This window comes from Macaca mulatta, chromosome 6 (assembly GCF_049350105.2).
Source record: "Macaca mulatta isolate MMU2019108-1 chromosome 6, T2T-MMU8v2.0, whole genome shotgun sequence".
Lineage (NCBI taxonomy): Eukaryota > Metazoa > Chordata > Mammalia > Primates > Cercopithecidae > Macaca > Macaca mulatta.
The window spans coordinates 179,124,279-179,148,553 of NC_133411.1; the positions used below are offsets into that span (position 1 = coordinate 179,124,279).

At 46.7% G+C, this 24,275-nt stretch overlaps 1 protein-coding gene across 1 annotated transcript in view; it reads right to left on the reverse strand.

The window, feature by feature from the left end:
• LCP2 (lymphocyte cytosolic protein 2) overlaps positions 1-24,275 on the reverse strand; it is a 50,523-nt gene that overhangs the window by 8,240 nt on the left and 18,008 nt on the right. The window contains 14 exon segments of the mRNA NM_001266541.1: positions 386-435; positions 1,886-2,015; positions 2,715-2,727; positions 4,925-4,955; positions 6,382-6,489; positions 6,589-6,608; positions 6,714-6,739; positions 10,516-10,599; positions 10,717-10,783; positions 12,095-12,192; positions 14,750-14,948; positions 18,627-18,664; positions 19,674-19,705; positions 20,149-20,214. Coding sequence (NP_001253470.1) covers positions 386-435; positions 1,886-2,015; positions 2,715-2,727; positions 4,925-4,955; positions 6,382-6,489; positions 6,589-6,608; positions 6,714-6,739; positions 10,516-10,599; positions 10,717-10,783; positions 12,095-12,192; positions 14,750-14,948; positions 18,627-18,664; positions 19,674-19,705; positions 20,149-20,214 — 962 coding nt within the window.

Below are 24,275 nucleotides of genomic sequence, written 5' to 3' on the forward strand. Positions count from 1 at the left end.
CTGGCTTCCTGGTGAAGTGTGTGTAGGTGTGTCCATGTGTGTATGTGTGTATGCATATGCCTGTGTGTGCATGTATTGTGGATGTGTGTATATGTGTGTGTACATGTATATATGTGTATGTGTGTATGCGTGTGTGTGCACGTATATGTGCATGTGTGTACGGGTGTGTATATGTATGTGTGTGTGTGTGTGTTGTGTTTTAGGTACTATCCTATCAGTCTGACAGCCCTTGGCACACGGCAGACACTGAATTAAACGCTGAATGAGGAAATCAGATGCTTTTTGGAAACAACAAAACCCTCGTCAAAAGCTTTTGGGACAGGTTAGGAACCCAGTCATAAAGGCGTGATGGCTGAAGCAGGTCACAAAAGCCCAGGGTACAAACCTTGAGAGAAGTATGGCGGCAAGGAGGCACTCTGTGGAAAACTGCTGTTACTGAAGAGACAGAAAAAAAACAAAATTTATTTGGATTGGGGTGATGGGGCCAGATAGGGGAGCTTGGTTAGGGAAGCCAGACTGCAAAAGCTTCTTGATCTGGTATCACTTCCCCTGCTGCCCCCAAAACCATGGGGGCTGGGCACAGGGACAGAACTTCACCACATCCCACTGTGGACCATGCCAAAGTCTAACAAGTTTTATAAAGTAGAACAACAGCAACATTCAACTGTGTAAAGGGCACTTAAAAGTTACTTTAAACATTGGCTGCAACTTGAGCTCTTTGAGTTGGGAGAATATAGAAGTCCTCTTCTCAGAGGACTTTTCTTTTGCTAGGACATTATATTAATAGGCATGTCTTTGGTGAGCAGTGAATCCCCGGGGTCTTAGGGTCTGCAAGGAGAGAGCAGGCCAGGTGAGAAGGGAAGTGCATGCTAGGTGGCTCTGCAGCAGAGGGTGATAGTATTTGCAGGGCTGGGGTGGGGAAGCGGGCCCAGGGGTGCCCTGAAATGCTGTCTGTTCCCTCCACGCTGAGCAGCAACTCCTGCACCCATCAGTCCAAGCCTTTGGGAAAAGCCTGCTCTGCACAGCAACCTTGTGCAAGTGGGATTTCGTGCGAATGAAGGATGGGGTTCAGGCTAGTGTGGAAGAAAACGGCAGGAGAGTCAGCAGACAGGGCAGCAGAGGCCAGGGGGAAGAGAGAGAAGAGCAGTGGAAACTCAGGGGCAGAGGGTCCCAGGGCAGAGGAAGCATTGTGAGAATCCTGCTAGGAGTTGGCAGGGGTGGATGAGCCTTGTCGGTGGTTGAGTTTTCTACAATTTTAGGGAAGGGTCTTGACTTCTCTCCTTGAATATTAAGAGAGAAGGTGAGCCCACAGGGCTGGAGGACTTGGGGAACACCACAGGCTGTCCTTGGGCTTGTTTGGGGATAATGACTGGGCCTTTCTCCTGTTCATGCCTCTGCCCCTGGGCAGCCTCATACCAGCCCTGAGAAACACAGCTGCTACGGAGAAAACAGGGGGACAGAGACTGCAATGAATTCTTAGCACCAGCCAAGCACAAGGCGCATTTTCTCAGTCTCAGTCTCCCCAGCCAAGATGCAGATGAACTTCAAGTACTTAGACCAACTGGGTTTCTTAATCCTTGTTGATTCTTTGAACTCATAAAGTGAAAATATTCTTTGTTTTCTACCAAAAGGCCATTCTACTGGAGGGATCAAGGAGGAAGTCAATTCCTCACCCCTCTCATCTCAAGCAGAGACTCAGAGGACACTGGTGGATTAACACACCCTTCTAAATGCTCAGCTTGGTTTTATGTCTTAAGAGCCAAAATGTTCAGACCCTACTATCAACCTGATCATTTCCTTCTTTCTCAATCCACCTGGCATTACTTCAGTACTAGATGGACCTAAACATTATATTCAGCTAGAATTTCACGACAGAGCCACAAACCTTTCTGAGAATGCTCCATGCATGTGAGAAGACGGGAGAGAGTTCATGGGGCTTGGCTTAGCAGATCTCGAAGGGAAAGTGTTGGAGCTCATAGGAAGTAGTGCTGGCTGGGGCAAAGGCCTCTGATGCACTGTGCAGAGGTAGAAAACAATGAATATGATTGTCAGATCCCAGCTCTCACTAAGAAACATTCCATAACTGCCCCCAGTTAGAAACAGCTAGTATAAAGAGGTCACAAAAATCCAGCAGATCACATCCAATTAGGCAGTAGTAGGATGGAACCTTGCTCTCAAGGTGTTTCTAGATGACTTAACCACCACAGAATCCATTTACAAAGGGGTGCAGATCTAGATAATACTCTAAAATACACATTTATTTGGTTTTTCACTTTTGAAATGTTAACTTGGCAGAAAATTGTCAGCTGGAAACCTTATAAATTTCAGAAGTGATTTACAAGTTTTGTTTTATGAAAGTCAAAATTTTATGCTATCTCATTCATTGGTAGTTACTGATTTTTTACCCAAGCGTGTTAGAAGACATAAATGTGAGAAATTTTTCCATCAAATCATGCATGCAATTTTACATTTTCTGATATGATTAAGTAATCTGCACTGTTACACAAGAATTTCGTCTTCTTTGGTAATCCAACCAAGTAATTCCATTTTACTATAGTTATGCAGTATGCCAATTGACATAAGTCTACTTAATACTAATTTAAGACTTGTAATTGATTCTATGGGGTTCCTGTACTAAACAATTCTGTTTGAATGCCTGAGCAGGAAAATGAAAGAATGAGTTATAAGCTGTAAGAATGTGTTTCCGAACGTACCATCATCTTCATCCTGGGAAGGGGAAAGAAAAAAAAGATATTAAGCTATCATCAAAATACAATTCTTAAAATAAAAACTGTATTTCTCCATCAAATAAGTATCTGCTTCTGTCTTTGGCAGTTATACATCCTTATAATAAATATACTGTGGAGAATAATAGAACTTGCTAAGTGGTTTATAATTTCTTAATACAAACAATCATCTAAGGGCATTCCAGTATGAGATTCTTCTCATATACTTAGCATGAAATAAATTCTGAGGTGCCTAAAATATATAAATAATATTGACAATATCTACAATGTGTCCAAAAGATTCATACACAAGATTTCATTCAGTTCCCGTGGTGACCCTCCAAAAATTTAACATCCTCATTTTACAAAAGCATGATGCTAAGGAAGAATTCTTAGCTTGCCATGAGTTACAGAGATGGATTCAACCCCAAATATGTCCGACCAAAGCTCAGCCTTCTTTTTGGCTCTCTTTTGCAATGGTCACTCTTCTTAAGAGCAATAAGACCTTATTTATACAGTGGCTTACAAGGTTTATCTACAATCCTCACCATTTTTATCTTCAGAGCAACCTTGGGAAATTAGACAAGGGAGGGACTACTTTAATTTCTACTCAGATAAGAAATGAGGTTCAAAGAGAAAAAATGTTGCCACCAACTAGTAGACCAAAAGGGCTAACTTGAACTTGTTTAGTTAGGCCAGATCTGTAGTGATGAAATAGCATCTTTCTCAAAGTGTTGTTAAAAGGATTAAATTAGTTACTACTTGTGCCTGGCTTATGTTAAGTGCTCTTTAATAAAAGTTTGCCATCAACAATCCTACCACACACTGAGAGAAGGCAAAAAAGGCCACAGTCAAAATCATTCATCTCAGTTGGCCAACTGGGAGTCCCAGCAAAGAGCTGCATAAATAAACGCACATGGGCTCACAAACCCCACACGACAAAATCACTCTTCAATACTATTGCAAGTATTTCCCCTCTGGTTCCAGAAAATACAACTCCCAGATTCTCCTAAGCACAAGTGTCAATCCTTCCAGAGCCCAGGAACCTGGAATGTGATGTTATCCTCACTGTCCAGCCTTACCTCCGCCTTGTCCCTATCTCTCCAGCCAAGCTACTGTTCTCACCATCTGCAGCCTCTGTGGGCACTGGTATCCACCTGCTCAGGACACTCCTGAGGGGAATCCCCATGGGCTTTCTTTAAGAATGACTCTGTGTCCTTCCTATCATTCAATGACCAGCATAAATCTCACCTCATCTAGGAAGTCACTGCTGGCTCCTTGAGCCACATGGGACACTTTCTTCCCTCAGCCCCACAGAGCATCCCATGACTGCATGCTGTCTGGCATGTGGGGTTGTGGGTACGCCTGTCTCCATAAGATCTCAGCACTTCATTGGAAGAAGCGCAGAGTCTAGCACAGAGCTGCAAAAATAGCAGGCACTTTTGGGCTGAGCCCTTGAATGAGAGCAGGGGTCTGATGGCCTTCAGAGGATTTATGGTGAAGAGAAACTCAGCAGATCTGGGCTCAGATCCTGGCTCTTTACAAGCACGCAATTTGCAAAGAGTATCTTATTCCTTCTGAGCCTCAATTTCCTCTCCGTAAAAGAGAAAAGATGTTTCCTTACAGGTTCATTATACTCATATGTAAAGTGAGTAATACCCAACTCTCCTGGTTTTCCTGGGATGAAGGCAGTTCTTGGGACATGGGGCTTTTCAGTGCTAAAACTGAGAGCATCCCGTGCAAACAAGGGACAACTGGTCATATTTAAGTAGCATGGCAATGTGCATGTGATAGGCATTCAAGAAATGCTATTTCCCCTCTTTTTCAGGTTGAGGAAGTATTGAAAAGGAAGACAGTAGCCTTGGAAATTTAGGCATGGCCCAAACTTCTGGGCATCCCTTACTTTATCCTCTTCTTTTCCTTGCACTCTCTAATTACCAGCCCCTGGTAATGGGGCTGCAGTTAACCCAGCCACCCTGGGAGCTCTTAGAGAGACATGAGCTAAACAACACAGCATGATGGACTCCAGACAATGACCAAGGCCCAAAGACAGAGGCACCAGCCCTTAAGAGTGTCCTGGGTGCAGGACCAGATCCAGGTGCTGGACCAAGGCCGAGGTGGAGGGAGTCCCAACCTCCTCAGAGCCTACGAGGCTTTTCCCTGTATCAAGCACTTACAAACTGACATTTTGTACTTACATTCTCTCTTCTGTCTGCTCCCCATCCATGCCTGAAATGAATTAGGGCAAAGAGAAAGAACTGAGCGTGAAGCGTTTCCAAGAGCCAGCCTCAGAGTACAGTTTTGCTTCATTGAATAATGAGAAATCGAACCCACTGAGCCCAGGGAAGATGGGAAGCAACAAACCCCCATGGAGCAGGGGAGAGGGGGTGGAACGGACATCCGGTTACTCAACGTTCCGTCGTCATTGCAAGCTGAGCTAGGCGAACCTTTATTCCGCGTAACCAATGCAGCAGATAATTATGCGTATATATATAATACATAAATATATATATGGTTTAGTCAGCAAACTAACTCTTTAGGAGCTATTAAATTTCACTGAGCTGTTGTTTCTCCCAAGAAATGAAAACATTTTCGGTAATATTCTCCCTTGCTGTTGTTTTAAAACAGCCCTCTCAGGGCCCGCCTAGGTGTAAAGAGAAGACAATTAGAAAATGTTGCTGCTTTGGGACTATTCCAGAAGGGGCTTGGTACGCTTTGCCCAGATGAATGAGCCAGTCAAACAGATTTGCGGACAGCTGCCTTAGGGCTGCAACAGGCATCGGCACTGCCTGGGCTGATCATGTCCTCTCTGGGGAGATGGGGGAGAGCGGGACAATTTGTTGCTTCACACATCATCATCTCAACCTGTGTTTATTTAAAATTTTGGAACTTTGTTCCTTATGAGTTTGTTGCATTTATTTTGATTTTTTAAAAATATTACACTAAAATGTTATCAAACTCCATTACTGAGGAGATTTTTGGCACAAACTTTAGCCCTGGTCCTAATTTAATCCTCACAACAGCCAAGCAAGGGCAATAGTTATGATCCCTGATTCACAAATGAGATGGAAGCCTTGGTTGTATCCTTTGCAAGCAGCAAGGTTGGCCCTAACCCCAGGTACATGTGTGCCATTTGGTAAATAGGCTGAAAACTACTTCATAGCAAAGTTAAAAATACTAAGGCAGAGCTCAGTATTCTGCAATTATAAAATGTGGTTGAGCAGTAAGGAAGACACTTGCAGTGACCTAAAAACCTCCCCCAGTCATTTCCTCTCTGCTACCTGTACTGAAAAATAAAATGGTGAGTACAGTTCCTAGGCACTGTGAAGGCTTTGCTATGACAAGGTAGGAAAACTCAATGAAATATTTGACTGGAATCTCTAAAAACAGCAGTCATCCCACGCCCTTGATTAGATGCCGCTCTACTCATTTCTCAGTAGAGTCCATTTCCTTCAAAGAGACCCTGATCCTTCATAGCCAACCTGTGAAGCCTGAACATCCCTCAAGCCACAGCAAAAAAAAGGCCCACCCCGCCCCAGGGCACCGTGGAGCCCAGGAGCACCAAGGAGCCTCGGTTCCCACTGCAGAGTCAGCACAGGACAGCCTGTCTGTTGGCCACTCTGAATGACAAGCTCAAGCAACACCAGACAGTTACTTTGGCACAGGTGGCTTCTTCCCCGGTAGGGGGCTGCTTCTTTCATGTCTTTCCGTGGTCGGTGGTAAAGGAGGCTTTTGAACCTTGGGTAAATGCTCCCCGAGAGGCCTGTGGAGTTCAGGAAAAGGATGTGTGAGAAACAAATTTTGCCAAGGCAGAGTTCTACAGAGTGTCCCGTGTACCCTCATGTAGATGCAACGGTCTTACCTTCCCGCTGGAATTGAGGGCTGCAAGACAGGAGGGAAGATGTATGAGTGTCCAAGCACTTTTCAAATAATAAAGACAAGATGCGAAAAAAACAAGCAAAACCAAAAATCAAGGTCACAGCTTACCTTGTCAGAAAACGGTGGTTTCTTTCCTGTAAATAAAAATGACAGACAGCAGATGGGCCATGAATTCAGAACTTCATAAGCATGAGGTTTAAAAACAGTTTGATGAAACTATGTCTGAACCCTTTTGGAGGTTGACGAGGATTAAGCATCAAAGCATTTTGGGGGTTGATGGGGTTTAAGCAGAAACTTTAGACTAGGAAGGGTCCCTTACAGAGCACCAAAGTTTATAAGCTCAGAGAAATTAAATGGCTTGACCATTTACATTTAAGGTCACACAGCTTTGTGTACATACCAGTAGTATTGCGGATTCTGTGCTTTAAAAAAAAAAATCAACATTTTCTTTTATATAACTGATGATCAAAAGGATTCATGTTTTCTTTGGGATTTTATGCCTCTTTAATTGGTCAAAGTATTTCTTCTGCAGCCTAAGTTTTCTTTTCATATCTGAAATAAACCCACTTGCCACGGAGAGGTTAATTTTTATCCAGTTCTGTAAAACACTTGAAATTAAATGAAACACTCCACTTAGTTTGTAAAAAACTTTTAACTTGGGGAGAGCATTTCAGGAGATTCTCCTGGTATGCTGCAAATCTTTTCTGTCTGCTTGGTTTTTGTTGGTATTTGTTTGTTTTGCTTTTCTTCTAGCACAGTTGACATTCAGGCTCCCTGAAGAAATGCCAGGTGTACTTAATAATTCTGCATCACAAAGTTATTCAAAGCAATTTAATTTGTATTCTATCTGAAGTCCCCTAGAATAAATATGTCCTTTGTCTTCAATGTGATAAAAGTATTACTAACAGAATTCAACCAGGTCTAGAAGCAAATCCTATATGACCATGAGCAAGTTATTTAAGGTTTTTGAGTCCCAACGTTATCATCTCTAAAATGAAGATTATAGATTAAAACTCTATAGGTTTGCCGTAAGAATTGGGTGACAATTTGTATGCAGGATCAGGCACTTGATTGTGAAAGCTGATCATACAAACTGGGAATTTTATCACATCCAAGGAAAACAGTCGAGAAGCCAGAGGGAAAAGCAGTCAGGACACATATCATTGCTCCAGAAATGTGATTCTGTGCGAGGTTGGCTGCTGAAACTGCCTGCTGTAACCTGAAACCACTTTTATCTGGTAGTTGCTGAAATAATCTGCTGCCACTTGAAGATTAATTTGCCCTCTGCCATCGCTCACCAATCAAAACTTGCCAGCCCCCCAGAACCATGAACTTTCTCTCTTTTTTTCTTTTTATTTAGACAGAGTCCCACTCAGTCGCCCAGGCTGGAGTGCAGTGGCGCGATCTCGGCTCACTGCAAGCTCCGCCTCCCAGGTTCACGCCATTCTCCTGTCTCAGCCTCCCTAGTAGCTGGGACTACAGGCGCCCGCCACCATGCCCGGCTAATTTTTTTGTATTTTTTAAGTAGAGACAGGGTTTCACCATGTGAGCCAGGACGGTCTCAATCTCCTGACCTCGTGATCCTCCCGCCTAGGCCTCCCAAAGTGCTGGGATTACAGGCATGAGCCACGGCGCCCGGCTATAACCAATGAACTTTGTCAATGAGCGATATGTAACACTTCTCTTTTCAATAAAACCTCCAATCTTCTTTATGTTCTTCAGACATACTGAAGACCCTGAAGACCAATTGCCCCAAATTGCAATTCTTTCTTCCTAAATAAAACAAATTTAGAGATTTGCCTCTACGTTTTTATTTTGACTTTGATATGGTCATATGGGCTGACGATTGTTAGTGAACTCGCCTTTCTTTCCCTTCCTTCCACACCCAGGCGCAGCTAATGCCCCATGGCGAATGGTGTGGAGTTGTATTTTCACAACATGATTTATTCTTTAAGGACCAAGAATATGCCAGGCCCATGATAAGAATATTGCCTCACTGTGAAGAGCTTACTGGCACTGAGTGTGGTGGCTCATGCCTGTTGGGAGGCCAAGACAGGAGAATCACTTGAGGCCAGGAGTTCAAGATCAACCTGGTGAATACAGGGAAACCCCAGTCTCTACAGAATATTTAAAAATTAGCCAGTCATGGTGGCATGCACCTGTAATCCCAGCCCTCTGAGAGGCTGGAGAAGGATTGCTTGACCCCAGGAGTTTGGGGCTGTAATGAGCTATGATGGTGCCATTGCACTCCAGCCTGGGTGACAGAGTGAGACCCTGACTCAAAAAAAAAAAAAAAAAAAAAAAGGAACTTGCTGGTAGTGGGAGAGTTTTGATGGTATAAAAGCTGTTTATGAAACTTTGCTTTGGGGTGGAACCTCTAATAAGTATGTTAAAATTTGCCAATTTTTGCATATTCTCTGAGTACGTTAAAAGTCTCATGTGGAGTGTAAACATTTTAAGAAGTCAGTAATCCTTCCAAAACATCACAGAAAAGGGACTAATTCAAGGGTAAAACAGAAATTGTCAGAAAAGTGTGTCTTTTAAAAATGTTTTTAAATATAGAAAAAAAGAATCTTTTAAAATAATAACTTTTGTGTCAGGAGGGGATTGTGAAGGATTTGATGTCAGTGTTCCACTTTTCTGATGTCTTGGCTCATGGCAGTGAGCAGGGTTGGAATCTAAAGTCAAATCTGTCTTCATTTCCATGTAATTACACAGCTCTCTATAGCAGATGATTCCAAGCCAAAACAGCCAGCATAGGTTTGCATGACTCAGCAGAGCTGTGATGTACTTCGGGGAAAGAGCAGTGAGCAGCAGCCTCAAATCCAAGAACTGAAAGTCATTTTGCTGACAGACAAAAAGGGATTGAGGCCACAGAAAGCTAAATGCCTGGCTCAGAGCACAGCCAAGAAAGGGGTGAGGGGCAGCTGGGATTCTGAGCTCCTTTCCGTTCAGTTACAGAGTTCCTTCCTCAGACTCATGTAGTTCACAGCAAGTTAAAACCCAGGGTCCTCAACTGCAGCGTGATATGGTGGAAAAGAGCCCCCACTTAGAAGTCAGAAAGACGAGGGTTCAAATTTAGGCAAATTATTCAACTTCTTTGACCCTTAATTTTATCATCTGAGAAGTGAGGATAAAAATGCATGTCCTTTGTTGAGTTGGTGTGAGGATTAGAGATACTGTAGGTGTATTCGCAGTATGTAGAGCACTTGCCCCACAGTAGTTGCTCAATAAATGGTAGCTAAGTTTTAGAATTGAATTGAAAATAGCTCCCCATGAAGGTAACTGCAATCCAAGAATATTCCGTGTAAATTGTGAAGAAAAAGGACTGTGGTATACCCAAGTTTGGTCAATTGTGTACCTAAAACCAAAACATCCCTGACATTTGAATAGCACCTTAGGGATTTTATAAAGCATTTTCTATGTACAGAACATCCACCTTACAGATTAGGAGATTGAGCCCTGAAAAACTAACATCCCAGTGGTCTGTGAGCTACTAAGTAGCAGGCAAGGCAGCAGACACCAGCTCCCCTAACCCCCTTGTCTCAATTCAGATCCTCTCTCTGTACCCCAAAGCCTCTTGGCTGAAGGACAATGGGATTTCTGTACACAGATCACACACATCACATAGAGAAGCAGCACCACCCCCAGGAGCAGAGAGCAGGAGCTTTCTAATGAGGCAAATCTGGGTTTAGGTCTCTACTCCCATCACTTGGTAGCTGTGTGATCTTGGGAAGGTACCTCTTTGTGTTTCAGTTTCCTCATCTGTAAAATGAGGATGATTCTACTAGTCTCCATTTCCTAGTATTGTGGCCATAGTTACATGAGATGGTGCATGTGAAATGCATGCAGGAAGCACTTTATAACAGCTTATCATTATTACTATGCATTAAATGTGAATCATACCCACCTAGTGTGAAGGGTTCTCTGTCAAACGGAGCTAATGAACGATCTAAGGGAGGTTTGGTGCTTCTGTCTATTGAAGGAGCAGGGACTGGAAGGGGAAAAGGCTGACATCAATGAAAAGAAGAAAGCAGTCGGCTGGGGATGGGGTGGGGCTAGGGGAGTGCCTGGTGGGAACAGGGCAAGAGAGAGCAGCCCTTGTACTCACGCTTTGCCGTTTTGTGGTTTCTGCTTCTGCTGGGTTCTTCGTGGTTGGTCTGGGGTGGTGGTAGTGGCTGCATAAAGATCCAAACGTTAGGAAGCATTTCCAATACATCAGCAAGACCTGGCACTCCCAAAACCTGTCTGGATCTGCTCACTTTTCCTTATCTTCATGTTCTGCCTAAAAACATCCATGACCATTTCTTCCCTGAACTACTGCAGTAGCCTCCTATCTGAGCTCCCTGTTCTAGACTCTGCCACGTAAGCTCTTTTCTGCAGGCAGCGGAGTGAGCATGTCACTTTCCTGATAAGACTTCCAGTGGCTCCTACCACATTAGAAACAAAATTAAAACTCGGTAATGTCCTGCAAGGCCCTGCCTGAGCTGGCCCACGTCTGCTCTCTCAACTCTTTCCTGTGATCCCTTCTCAGTACCCATGGGGTCTCCACCTTAGAATCTTCTTGCAGTTCTTGGAAAATCTCAAGGTCATGCCCTCTTTGGCATCCCTACACTTGTTTCCCTCTGCCTAGAATGTTCTTCTCCCAGCTCTTCCTACAACTGGCTCATTCTGTCCCAGCTCCTTGTCACCTCCCCCCTCCACACCATCATGTTACCTGGTCTTCTGTCCCCCCAACCACACATAACTACTCAAATGATCTCTTTCAGACATCTGTCTACCGTCTGACGACCTGTCTCCCCCTAGCCCTAGTTGAGCTTTAAGAAAGCAGAGACCTCATTTATCTTGTTTCCACTTTATCCCCAATGCCTAGAACTCTGCTTGGCACATAGTAGCTGCTCAGTCAATATTTGCTGATTAAATAAGTGAATCCTGAATCTCAAAAGGTCTTCAAATGTCAAAGGTAATATGCACTTGTGGATAAACTTGTGAAGAGAACACATTCGTAACTATCAATTCCTTAGTCTGAGCATCTCAGGGTCACTCTGGAAACTTATCAGATTCACAAGAGCTAGGCTGTATGCTTGAAGAAAGAGAAAACGGGGTTTGCTACCTCTGTCTCCTCCGGTCGGAAGGCACCTGTCCCTGGAATTTCAGGTGTCGGCCAGAAGGTGGCGCAAGTCTTTTTGCAGGCGAGAGGCCCACGCAACACCAGTAGGTGCCACGGGCTTAATTCAGTTCTCTTTGGGTTTATTTTACAGTTTTCACTTCTCTCAAATAGTGGGAAGTAAACAAAAACCACCAGTATTTGACCCCAGAAAAGAAACACTTGTGAGTGCTTGGGTATGCATTTCCCCAGCCGAGGGAAAACATTATAATCTTTTCTTACAAAATTAGAATGAGATAAAGATGTTTATAGTTTTATTTTTCTCTCTGGCGGAGGAAATAACTGCAGTGGACACCAAGTAAAAGAACGGGAGGAGGCCTACCGAGTGGTTCCGGCCGGCGGGCGGGGGCGGGAGGGCGGCCATCGGTCTCTGCGGGGGCACAGGAGGCTGTTGGGGGGTTTTCCCAGAGGGGGGCCGGTCTGTGGAAACACAAGGTTATTAAAGTGAAATGGGAGTGTGAGCCAAGCTCAGGGGTCTCCAGGAACAGATATGCAGCTCGGGACCCCCAGGCCCACACCAGTGCCAGCAGGAGCCCCAGCCACGGGGAGACCCAGCCTGGATCTCACCCACCCTTCCCTGCCCATTTTTTCTGTCCTAGTTTGTGTCACTCTCCTTATACGCAGGCTCGGCTCTCTTTGCACTTCACAGGAATAGGTATTTATTCGAGATTTTGCCAATCAAGAAAGGCCTCTTTGCAATTAGCTCAGCCAAAACTGGAAGGGAGGATTTTCAGACAATTTTGTAAAGAAGTATACATACACATGCCTCTGTATGCAGACACACAAATATACACATGTGCACACATGCACGCACACATATGTATATGCACACACCTGCACACACAGAGACACGCGTGCACAAGAGACACACACGCATGCCAAAAATCTCACAGGCACACCCAGTTGCCTGTGCGGGGTGAAGTCAGCTCTCACTGCCATAGGGATCCTGTTCTGTCTGCCCTTCCTTCCCCTCTCCAATGTCCTGGGCTCTCTCCTCCCTGACACTTCCTCCTTTTGCTCATCTCTTCCCATAAAGGGAGGAGCTGGTCACCAACTTCTCTTACCAGACCACAGACTCTTAAGTGGAAGCTAGATTTGCCTTGAACAGAAACTCACATTATCTGGGTAGAAACTCACATTATCCAGATCTCCAGGGAAGTGTCCCTAGGCCGGGTTGACAGGCTGGCAATTTCCTACCCCTTTGACAGGGAAAGCCCAGGACAAGACCATCAAGCAAGAGGGGTGAGTGGGTAGGGCCTCCTAATGCTTTGTGCCCTGGGTGCCTCTCTTGCCTGACTCTAGTCCCAGCCTTGGAGAGGTGCAGTTCTTCCACAGGGAAGCGGGTAGGAGCAAGCCCAGCCTGACCTAATCCCGCCCCACTCCACCCACACTGGCCATCTCTCAGCTTCTCTAATAGGCTGTGCTCCTTTGAGCCTCAGGGCCTTTGCATGGCCATTTCTGCTGCTTCAAATGTTCTTCTTTACCACATCCACTTCCACTTGGCCAACTTGTATTCATCCTTTAATCTTGGTTTAATATCACAGCTTAAAGATTACACCCTCAGGCAAACGCTCCAGCCTCATCTCCTGCACTTGTCTTCCTGTCTCTGTGTCACAGTTTCACTAAGTAACCTCATGGCTCATCTGTTGGAGGCTGCCTCACCCGCCGGACTGTCAGTCCCTTGACGAGGGCTGTCTTATTCACTCTGTATCTTAATGACTGGCACACACAAGGCACTCAACAACTGACTTATCCATTGCTTCTCCGGACCTCCACTTCCCTATATAAGAAATAGACTTGATCATGGTTATCCTTATTACACAGATGTTTAAAAACCACCATGAGACATTGAGACAGCATTTTGTGAAAGGGCTTTAACATGAAAATGAGTTATACCACATAGAGGATTAAATGGTATTCGTTTTCTGTGGTACCGATCTTCCATTTTCAGCTTACTCCCTGAAAGTATATTATGCACGTATATATTTGTTTATTTTCTGTCAACACCACTACTAGAATGTAAGCCCGAGGAGGCAGGGGCTGTGTCTTCTTTCCTGATCATTTCTAAGCACTGAGAATGGGACCTGGGCTCTCAGCACATCAACGATGTTTGTTGAATGAACAAATGGAGAGAGAAGTGGGCCAAAAGGACAGATAGACAAGAAAAATCGTAAATACTGTCTATTTTTTTTAAAGTCACAGTCAAACCCTACTCAATATCTTCATGTTTATTCTAGCATAATAATGCTATGTAACTGTAATTTGGTCAAAAGACGGGGAGCAGCCAGGAGCGATGGCTCAAGCCTGTAATCCCAGCACTTTGGGAGGCCAAGACGGGCGGATCATGAGGTCAGGAGATCGAGACCATCCTGGCTAAAACGGTGAAACCCGTCTCTACTTAAAAATACGAAAAACTAGCCAGGCGAGGTGGTGGGCGCCTGTAGTCCCAGCTACTCAGGAGGCTGAGGCAGGAGAATGGCGTAAACCCGGGAGGTAAAGCTTGCAGTGAGCTGAAATCCGGCCACTGCACTCCAGCCTGGGCGACAGAGCGAGACTCCGTCTCAAAAAAAAAAAAAAAAAAAAAAAAAAAAAAAAAAAAAAAAAAGACGGGGAGGAACAAGTACTCTTGGAGTACCTGAGTAAACTGCATAATGAGTTGAAACTGCCAAACAGCCTTAGGTGGTAGTTCAATGCTGATGGCAGCCACCGCAGGCAAGAATTGGTTGCAGTATTAGTAGTCCTCACGGCAAACCTATGTGGTCTGTACATTTATTACCCTATTTCACAGATGAGGAAATTGAGGCCCAGAGAGGCAGAGTTACTCGAACAAAGCCACATAGCTGTTGAGAAGCCGAGCAGGTATCGACACCCAGAGCTTTCTGCTACACGGGCAAGCTGGGGCATCGGTCTTCCGTGCAGCAGTGGGGAGTTTGGCTTTGCGCTGCTGGGGCCGGAAAATCCAGAAATGGGCCCTTACCGATGTACATGGAGTTGGAGTTGGGAAATGGCTTGGCAGGCAGGATGGAGTTCTGCAGAGCCTCCTCGTCATTGGAGGGTGGCGGCTCATAGTCGGCGTCATCTTCCACGGGTGCCTCTTCCTCCTCATTGGGGGACTCATAGTCTCCGTCATCCTCCCCATCCTGGTCATCATTGGGACTTTCATAGTCATCTTCTTCCTGCCAATGCAGTGATAGGGACAGCGCAGTTTGTAGAGGCTGTGCGGCCCTCGATGTGCCTGTGCCCACTCTCTCCCTGCCAAGCCTCATCACAGTATAACCCGGGGCCAGGCAGCCTGAAGACAGTTACTCCCATTTTACGGATGAGGAATCTGAGGTCAGGGAGCACCGTATCACAGGGGCAGCCAGTCATGGACTTGAGACCTGGTGAAGGTCTTCAGACAACCATTTTACACAACACCTTTTTGCACCACAGAGAAAAAGAGAAGAAAGGAGAAGGATGCTGGATAGAGGGTACTGGAATAGACTCTGTCTTGAGTTAACACATTTTTTGCTCCAGGCATCACCAAGAGAAAGACTAAAGGCCTGGAGCATTTGTGATGATATTAGTTAATTGCCACTTCTGTTCAAGTGTGCCTGTGCTCAAAAAATGTCCTCTCATTATAACCTAGCGCAGCATTGAAGGCCTAGCTAATGGGGAAAACAGATAAACAAAGCCTGTTAAGTGGAAGGCAGATTAGGTTGTGTCTAGGAGGGGACGGTCAGAGGCTGTGCTATTCTTTTTGCTGAGAGTTGAGTGTATCAACACATCCATTATTCATGAAATCTGACACTGAGTGTGAAGCTGCTCTCTTGGAAAGAATCTCGAAATTTTAGATTTTTTATTGTATTTAATTTTTGCTTCTTCCTGGGTCTCAGGGAAAGTAAGCCCGAGGTGCTGGGTGCTTTTGCCTTTGAAGCAGTCTATGAAGGTGAACGAGCATTGGAATGACTTCCCAAGCAGAGGCAGCAGCATCAGCAACAGTGATGAGTGCTCATCACAGTCATGCCAAACTCTAGGGCGCGAGTCAATGAGCCCAGACCTCAACGCTCAAGGGCAGTGTGGGAAAAAGCAATGGGAAGTGGCCACTTTTTGAGGAAAGAGATGTTCCAATGTCCTAGAAATCCTGACAGCTTTGGGTGGTCTCAGGCAGACTGTCTTTAAGTGGTTCTGTTGAAAGATTCCTGTGTTTGTTTTTGACTTGAGGAATATTAAAAACATCAACAATAGAGTGGCAAAGTGAGCACTGGGTGCCTTCCCAACTCCAAAAAATGACTTTGTCCTGCCCTGTCAGTGTTGTTATTACTTAGGAGCAGGTGGGCAGAGCCCCGGAGGAATGCTGCTTCAGATCAAGAGCCTCAGCATGGAGGTCTGCAGGCACGTGGCCTCCCTCCAGCCGCTGCTGACCCCTCCCTCACCCTGTCTGCCCTAGGCCCGTCATTCCTGACTTTACACCAGCTCTTTACCCTATCAACCTTTCTCAAATGACAGGGTTTTCCTCTCTGCTTCTAGAACAATCATTTTCTCCCAATCATTTGGCTTCTAAATTTGTATGCATGGTGGTGTTGCTAATTATATTCTGCCATATGTGTGTTAAAGTAAATTAAAATGGAGACAAGGCCTGAAGAATCCCTGAGCAGACAAAACCAGTTGAGTCTCATCAGTGACCTAAACCTTACTTGATTTGCAAGCATAAGCAAAAGTTAACTTGGGTTATTTCTTGTCAATGTTTATATTAAAGAAAAACAGAACTTAAGCTCGACCAATCAGAAGTAGCCAGCAAACTTATAATTATATAACTAGGAGCTTTCCAGCAAGATAGACTGAATGAGATCGGTTATAACTATAATCCATCAAATATCTTCTTTCTTTCTTTTTTTTTTTTTGAGATGGAGTCTCACTCTGTCGCCACACTGGAGTAGTGCAGTGGTGCAATCTCAGCTCACTCAACCTCCGCCTCCCAGGTTCAAGTGATTCTCCTGTCTCAGCCTCCCGATCAGCTGGGATTACAGGCACACACCACCACGCCCAGCTAATTTTTGTATTTTTAATAGAGACGGGATTTCACCATGTTGGCCAGGATGGTCTCCATCTCTTGACCTTGTGATCTGCCCACCTCGGCCTCCCAAAATGCTGGGATTACAAGTGTAAGCCACTGCACCCAGCCCAAATATTTTCTTTGTATTATATCCACATTCACTTTATAAACGCTTATCCCTCATCCTTCTTCAGCAAAGCCTCCTTCTGGTTTGGTGCTGCCTGATTCATGAATCACTGTTTGCTCAAATAAACTCCTTAAAAAAAAAATTGCATTATGCCTCAGTTTATCTTTTTAAAATGGGGTATCCATACTGTGAAATGCTCAGGATTGGGTCCTTTATCTCCACTCCTTTCCCTGTATGTGCTTGCAAAGAGCTGGGCACATGATGGAGCTGCCAAGCTCTATAGCCACTGGTGAATGGAAGCCCTCAGTTTACAGAGAGGATTGGAGACTAGCCTCAGACGCAGCACGAGAAAGGCTGCACGGAGGGATTCCGCCTCTGTGAGTAAACAGAAGCTTTTCAGCGGAAACTCTGGGCTGTTTCCCCTTTGTACCAAAGAAATCTGTGAGATTCCTTCATTTTCAGGTAGAAAGCATAAACTTAGCTAAAACTTTTTTTCCCCCCAAATTAAATGCTTTCTTTTACCAGAATCCCAATAGGACAAGGGACATTTTGTTTCTGCTTTTTTTTTTTTTTTTTTTTTTTTGAGACACAGTCTCGCTCTGTCGCCCAGGCTGGAGTACAGTGACGTGATCTCGGCTCACTGCAAGCTCCACCTCCCAGGTTCACACCATTCTCCTGCCTCAGCCTCCTGAGTAGCTGGGACTACAGGCACCCGCCACCATGTCCAGCTAATTTTTTTGTATTTTTAGTGGAGACAGGGTTTCACCGTGTTAGTCAGGATGGTCTGGATCTCCTGATCTTGTGATCCACCCACCTCGGCCTCCCAAAATGCTGGGATTACAGGCTTGAGCCACCACGCCCGGCCTGTTTTTGCTTTCTAAAGGCACTAGAGGCAGCCTCTTATGGGAAGGACCACATAACTGAGGGTCTGGTTACCTGGGTCCTAGGTCTGCCTCTAACTAGCTTTGTGTTCTACACAAGTCACATTCTGCTCTCCTGTGGGCTTAGTTGCCTCATCTGTAAAATGAACAGATTGGGTTACAGTCCACAATAGAGTTCTTAGCCTGAGACTGCTTCGTGGGTGGTGACTGTGTATATAGGTTCCTGGAGAGGGGCCGTACAATCCATCAGACTCTCAGAGTGGGCACTGTGACCTTGCAATGTAAAAACCAACTGGATCGCACCCTTTTGAGGTCTTTTCCGGGCTAACAGTGGGTTCTGAAGTTCTTCTCCCTCCGTGCCACCAATGGGGACTTAAGTCCATGAGAAAAGCTACTTGAGGGTAGATTTCTAGGAGTGTCCATTTTTGGAGATGGGGGTTGTGAGTGGGGGGTGGTAGCAGTGGGTAAAATGCAGTCAGCAAAGTACAGCCTAGGGCCATGTGCAGCCCACCCTCTGTGTTTGTAAATGAAGGTTTATGGGCACAAAGTCAAGCCTATTTGTTTGCTCATTGTCTGTGGCTGCTTTTGTGCTCCCGTAGCAGAGTTGAGTAGCTGAGACAGAGGCTGCATGGCTCCCAAAGCCAAAACTATTTCCTGTCTGGCCCTATGCAGAGCACCTTTTCTGTGCCCTGGGTGTGTGTGCTGGCACCATGTTAGAGCCCCACTCCACTTGGCTCCATGCTGGGTCCATATCACAAAGCCGCCCTGGACACTGCTGTAAAGGTGCAAGAACAGCCCACACCATACTCACAAAGGACGACCAGCCCCCATTGTCCTCTTCATGGCTTTCTGTGGAAGGAGATGACACCACCGTCAGCACTGAAGAAAGCCGCCGCTTGAAGGAAAGTCAAAACTTCCCCATTTGATGCCTTCCCTCACCAATGCTCCTTCCCCGGCCTCCACCTACCTTCCACACCCCTGGGGGTTGAGCCATTTACTGTCAGCTCCAGAGACCCTACCCAAGGTGCTCATTCTACCTGAGCATGAGCAATGGTTCTCAACCTTTCACATGTGTAACAGCGATTTAGGAAGTGCTTTAAGACCTGTAGTTACCTGGGGGCCTGTGCCTACTGCTTCTGACTCAGCAGGACAGGCCAGGCCCCAGGAATCTGCATTGCAACACTTGTGCGATTGAACAGTTGAAAAGCTGCTTTACTGCAATCCCAGCACTTCGGGAGGCTGAGGTGGCAGTCACGAGGTCAGGAGATCGAGACCATCCTGGCTAACATGGTGAAACCCCGTCTCTATTAAAAATACAAAAAATTAGCCGGGCGCGGTGGTGGGTGCCTGTAGTCCTGGTTACTCAGGAGTCTGAGGCAGGAGAATGGCATGAACCTGGGAGGTGGAGCTTGCAGTCAGGCGAGATCGCGCCACTGCACTCCAGCCTGGGCGACACTCCAGCCTGGGCGACGGAGCGAGACTCTGTCTCAAAAAAAAAAAAAAAACAAAAAAAAAAAACAAGCTGCTTTAAAGACTCAGATGCAGGGGGACTAGCTCAGCTCAGGTGCTCACTCAGAGGCGGGGTCCCTTTGTTTTCCTCTACAGAGCCCCCAGAGTTCCTCAGTGTGTTTCTGAAGATGGTCCCAGCAGAACAGGGGCCATAAGCCAGGTGCCCTGCAGAGCGACATCTCCTCCCCTCCATCTAGACCCAAACTGTTTTCTGGGTAAGAAATGGCTGACAGACAAGTCAGTAAGGTCACCCGAATGAACTCAAGGAGCCCCCGGAACCAGAAAGGCAAGAAAACTGAAATACCTATCACCAACTAAAGCAATCACCTCTCAGCCCTGATAGCTTTACCTGTCTCTTCAGGAAACCGCTGGACTTGGGGTCTGCAAAGGCAAATAGCATTGCGTTAACGGTCCTGTTGATTTAAGGCGATCTCCCTCGTTCCTCAATCTGACCCAGCGAGAGGGAGCCCCAGTGGAGGACATGTCTCACTGCTCAAGAGGGGCTTGTGTCCTTGCTGCTCAGCAACTGGGGCTAGGATACCCTGAAAATTCTGGAAATCACCAAGCCACATGAGTGGCATGACTGGAAGCTCATGACTGTCTGATGCTCTAGAGGGAAGTTCCCCTGATGTCCCAGACCCAGGGACAGGATGCAGGGCAGGGGAGGAAACTCCTTCCTCTCCTTGGACACCATCTTCCAGACCCCTGGGATTCAGGGGACCAATGCAGGTCAAAAAGTAAGGCAAAAACAGTTCTGTGCCTCCCTTTTAAGGTTCAACTTGGGATTGAAAAACCTTGCGTTTCCTTACACCAGCCCCACTCACTTGCGTGTGAAGATGCTCCTCCTCTCTTCGTTCTTGTTGATTTCTTGACTTAACTTACTGAGAATCCTGCAAGATAAAGAGACAGATGAAGAGACAAAACCACCTTCTCTCAGTCTCAACCTTCCCCCTGACCCTTGATGTCCCCTGGTCTATAGAAACTTGGGGCACCAGGGCCAACGTTAGCCAACCTCCTCTTTGTCACCTCTGCAGGGACCCTCTGCTCCTCACTTCCTCCCAGAATTTGCCACCTTATTCTCCAGGCCAGACCTTCCTCCTGCCCAGGAAGCCTTCTTTCCTCCTTGCGGATCTGTGTCTGCCTGAACCTTCCAAGTCCAGCTCAGAGCTCCCCTTTAAAGACTTGTCAGCTCACACCTGGCTTTCCCTCTGAAAATCAGGAGCCTTAGGATCTGGATACAATAGCCATGTATTTTCTTGTCTTACTATTCCTGGGGCTGAGGTCCCCTGGCTCTGCATGACCTGGCAGTGCTGTCTTGTTTCCAAGAATCTTCAGACCATCATCTAGACCCACAGGAATCAGCTGCTCCTTGGAGATTTCTTATCACAACCTCTAGTGGGCTGTTCTGTGGGCTGCCATCGCCTTCCATCTTCCCCTCCCAGACTGCCACTCGGTGATGTGGATTCTTATAAAAGCTTGGGGAGGTATTCTCTATAATGGCAGGGGCTGCAGAATGAGCGACTCCCTGAATCACTCATGTCCCTGAGACCAGCTTTGACGAAGACACTTGAAGATACTCTTAGTCCCCAGGTTCCTTCATGTCAGAACTAGTAAATCCCCAAATCCCAGGATAGAGCTGGGGGAGCTGGGGCAAGAGGGCTTTGCTGTCAGAACTGTATCTCCAGCGTGCCCTAGCAACAAGCATCCATTCCAGTCTCTCAAACATCCAGAACTTGAGATTCCAGCCCCATTGGTCACTGATGAGACCAACAAGACCCTTGGTAGTCAACAGGCTTAGTGTTTCCTCAAGATTTGGGGCAACTGGAAGGAACCTCAGATTATCAGTCCAATTTCATTTTACAGAGGAGGTGGCAGAGGCCCAGACAAAGAAGGGACTAGCGGATCATGAAGTCAAGAGATCAAGACCATCCTGGCCAACGTGGTGAAACCCTGTCTCTACTAAAAATACAAAAAAAGCTGGGGCATGGTGGTGCGTGCCTGTGGTCCCAGCTACTTGGGAGGCTGAGGCAGGAGAATCACTTGAACCCAGGAGGTGGAGGTTGCAGTGAGCCGAGATCATACCACTGCACTCCAGCCTGGGCGACAGAGGGAGACTCCATATTTTTTTCTTTTTTAAAAAAAGGGACTAGCTTGAAGCCACACAGTAGTTAGTGGTAAAGACCGCCCTTCTTCCCACAACTCACACCAGCACCGAAAGCTAGCCTTTCTAATTTCCAAGCCAGTGCCCTTTCAACGCACACACCCCTGTGTCAGTTCCCTTTCTGCTGCAAGCTCTCTGGAGGCAGACACTGTTGAGTCCCTGGCCTGCCTATGAGAGTGGCTCATGATCTCTACTCTTTCTGCTTAACGACCATCTCAAAGTAACGAGTTTAGCCTAAAATAAACTTGCTAAATTAGCAAAGGAAGTCCTTAGCAGCCACCATTTCTTGATTCCTCCATCACCTCCCCTGCCCCTCAACTCCCCCATTTCTCCCAATAAATGGGATCCAGGCTGGGCGCAGTGGCTCATGACTATAATCCTAGTACTTTGGGAGGCTGAGGTGAGCAGATCACTGAGGTCAGGAGTTTGAGACCAGCCTGGCCAACACGGTGAAACCCCGTCTCTACTAAAAATACTAAAATTAGTCGGGCATGCTGCATGCCTGTAATCCCAGCTACTCAGGAGGCTGAGGCAGGAGAACCACTTGAACCTGGGAGTCAGAGGTTGCAGTGAGCCGAGATCACGCCACTGTACTCCAGCCTGGGGACAAGAGCAAAACTTCGTCTCAAAACAAAAAAAAGAAATGGGATCCAAACCTCCTACCTCATTAGAATAATAGGATAAACAAATTTTGATCAACACATTGGGTACTTAAGAGGAAAAAGAAGGAGAAAGGGAAAGGTTTGCTCTCTGTAATAATATTGTTGACAACTCCAGGCTTCTGTGACTGCGCAGAGGGAGAGGTTTTAAGAGCAGCAGTGGGGGCTTCCCAGTCGCCTCCTGACCAAGCTGTCAGAGTGCTTGTGACATGGTCCTTTTTGGTTCCTTTAAGTGGTTGTTTCGAGAAGGCAATGGGCATGTGGGATGGAAGGACTCCTACAGAGCGGGCGAGGGAGCCCCGTTAGTGTTCTGTGTCCTTGCCATGTCAGGCAGTGCTGGCTGCAGCAGCCACTCCCATTCTGTCACCTGTTTATTCAACAATGTGCACTGAGGGCCTTCTAAGTGCTGGGAACTTAGAAGTGCTCAAAGTGCATCAATGAACAAAGCAGACAGATCCCTGCTAGTGGAGAGGAAGCTTTAAGGAGGGAAAATGTGATGCATATGCACCGTGCGCATGCAGCGTGGGGGGCTGGGGAGGGGGATGGGAGTGCAGGGGTGGGGTGCGGTTGCCATTTAAAATGATCGGGCCTCACTGAAGAGGTGACATTTCAGTAATGACTTGAGCGAGGCGGGACTGAAGCTCACCTCAACGCCCTCCTACAGAGCTTGACGGTGCTCTGACCAGCTCACAGCGCTGCTTTGGATCTTGAAAGAACCTCCTGCTCTCTGTGGTGTTGCCTCTCACCAGTATCTCTACAGCCAGGCTGGAGGCTGCTGGGGCTCGAACTGGGTGAGGAAGGAAATGCCAAACCGCAGGCCTCAGCAGAGGAGCAGCTAAGAGCTGAGCGGGGGGGTGGGCAGAACTGGGCCTGACAGTTGGCTTGTAGCAAAGTGTGGGCTCCCAGGGTTCTCCTGCTTTAATGGGCTACCGGAAGCACCTTCCAAGCCTATGGGACCACTGCCAGGGACTGGTGGACGGGGCAACAGTGATGGTGGGCACAGCAGGGAGGTGGTTGCTATGGCTATCACTAGGTGCAAACCCTCAAGTTACACCCTACCCCCAGAGGACCAAGTGACAGTGAGTGGAGGGAGGTGACTCATTCTCCCTTCACCCCATAAACCCCACGCCTCACTCAGGACCAGAGCAAGACGTGACGGGGGCTGGGCAGCCATAGGCAGTAGTCCTCTCTGCTTGCCTTAGTTTAAGGAACTAGCTGGCCCTGGAAATGGGCTGAACCTCCCCCGAGGAAGCCAGCCCATTGTAGGAAGGTGGCACTCTACAATGACCTGGGTTCCAGCCCAGCTGCATCCCTAACTTGCAGCATGGTGGGGGCCAGTCTTCATCTTCTCAGTCTAAGGGCTCTCCTGGTAATGTACAAGGTACAGGGGCTGCAGGCACAGACAGTCTAACTGCAATGTCTGGCCCCAAGGGTGGCGCCCACTGTGTGACCTCAGACAAGGCAGCTGCCCTCACCTGGCCCCAGATTCCTTATCAGCACAATACAGGGGTTAAACCTGATTAGTGAATCCCTGATGGGCTTGATCATCATGATTACCTAGCTCTACCTGTTACAAACACTGGTCACCAGGCCCAGCCAAACCTACCTGAACAGACTCTCCGGGGAGAAGCCTGAGGCTCAGTGACATCAACCAGCCCCCAGGTGATTTTTATGATGATCCAAAAAGCTTGTGAAATAAATCCTGTTATTCTTGACACTGATGAAATTGTTTGTTTGCTTGTTTTAAAGAGAAGGAGAAGGAAAGGCAGGAGAAGGAACTTGGTGATTCTAAAGGGAGTGAAGTAGGGGAGTGGGGGTATACGAGGCCTTAGCTGGCCTTTGATATAGCCCTTTAATTCTCCCCCATGCTTGAACAACTGTGAAGGAAGACCTACTAGTGGGTCTAGAAATCAACTTTGCTGATGACACAAGACGAAAGAAACTATACAAGAAACGAAGGCTGGCAGGCAGGCGGAAAAGAAGGGAGAGAGGGAGGGTGGAAGGGAAGGGAAGGGAACAGCAGGAAAGGAAAGGGAAGGAGAGGGGTACAGAATAGAAAATATCAGCGCACAAAGCATCCATTGTCCCGTGAAAATTCCATCTTCGTTTCCTCTACTGTGGCACGTGTAGC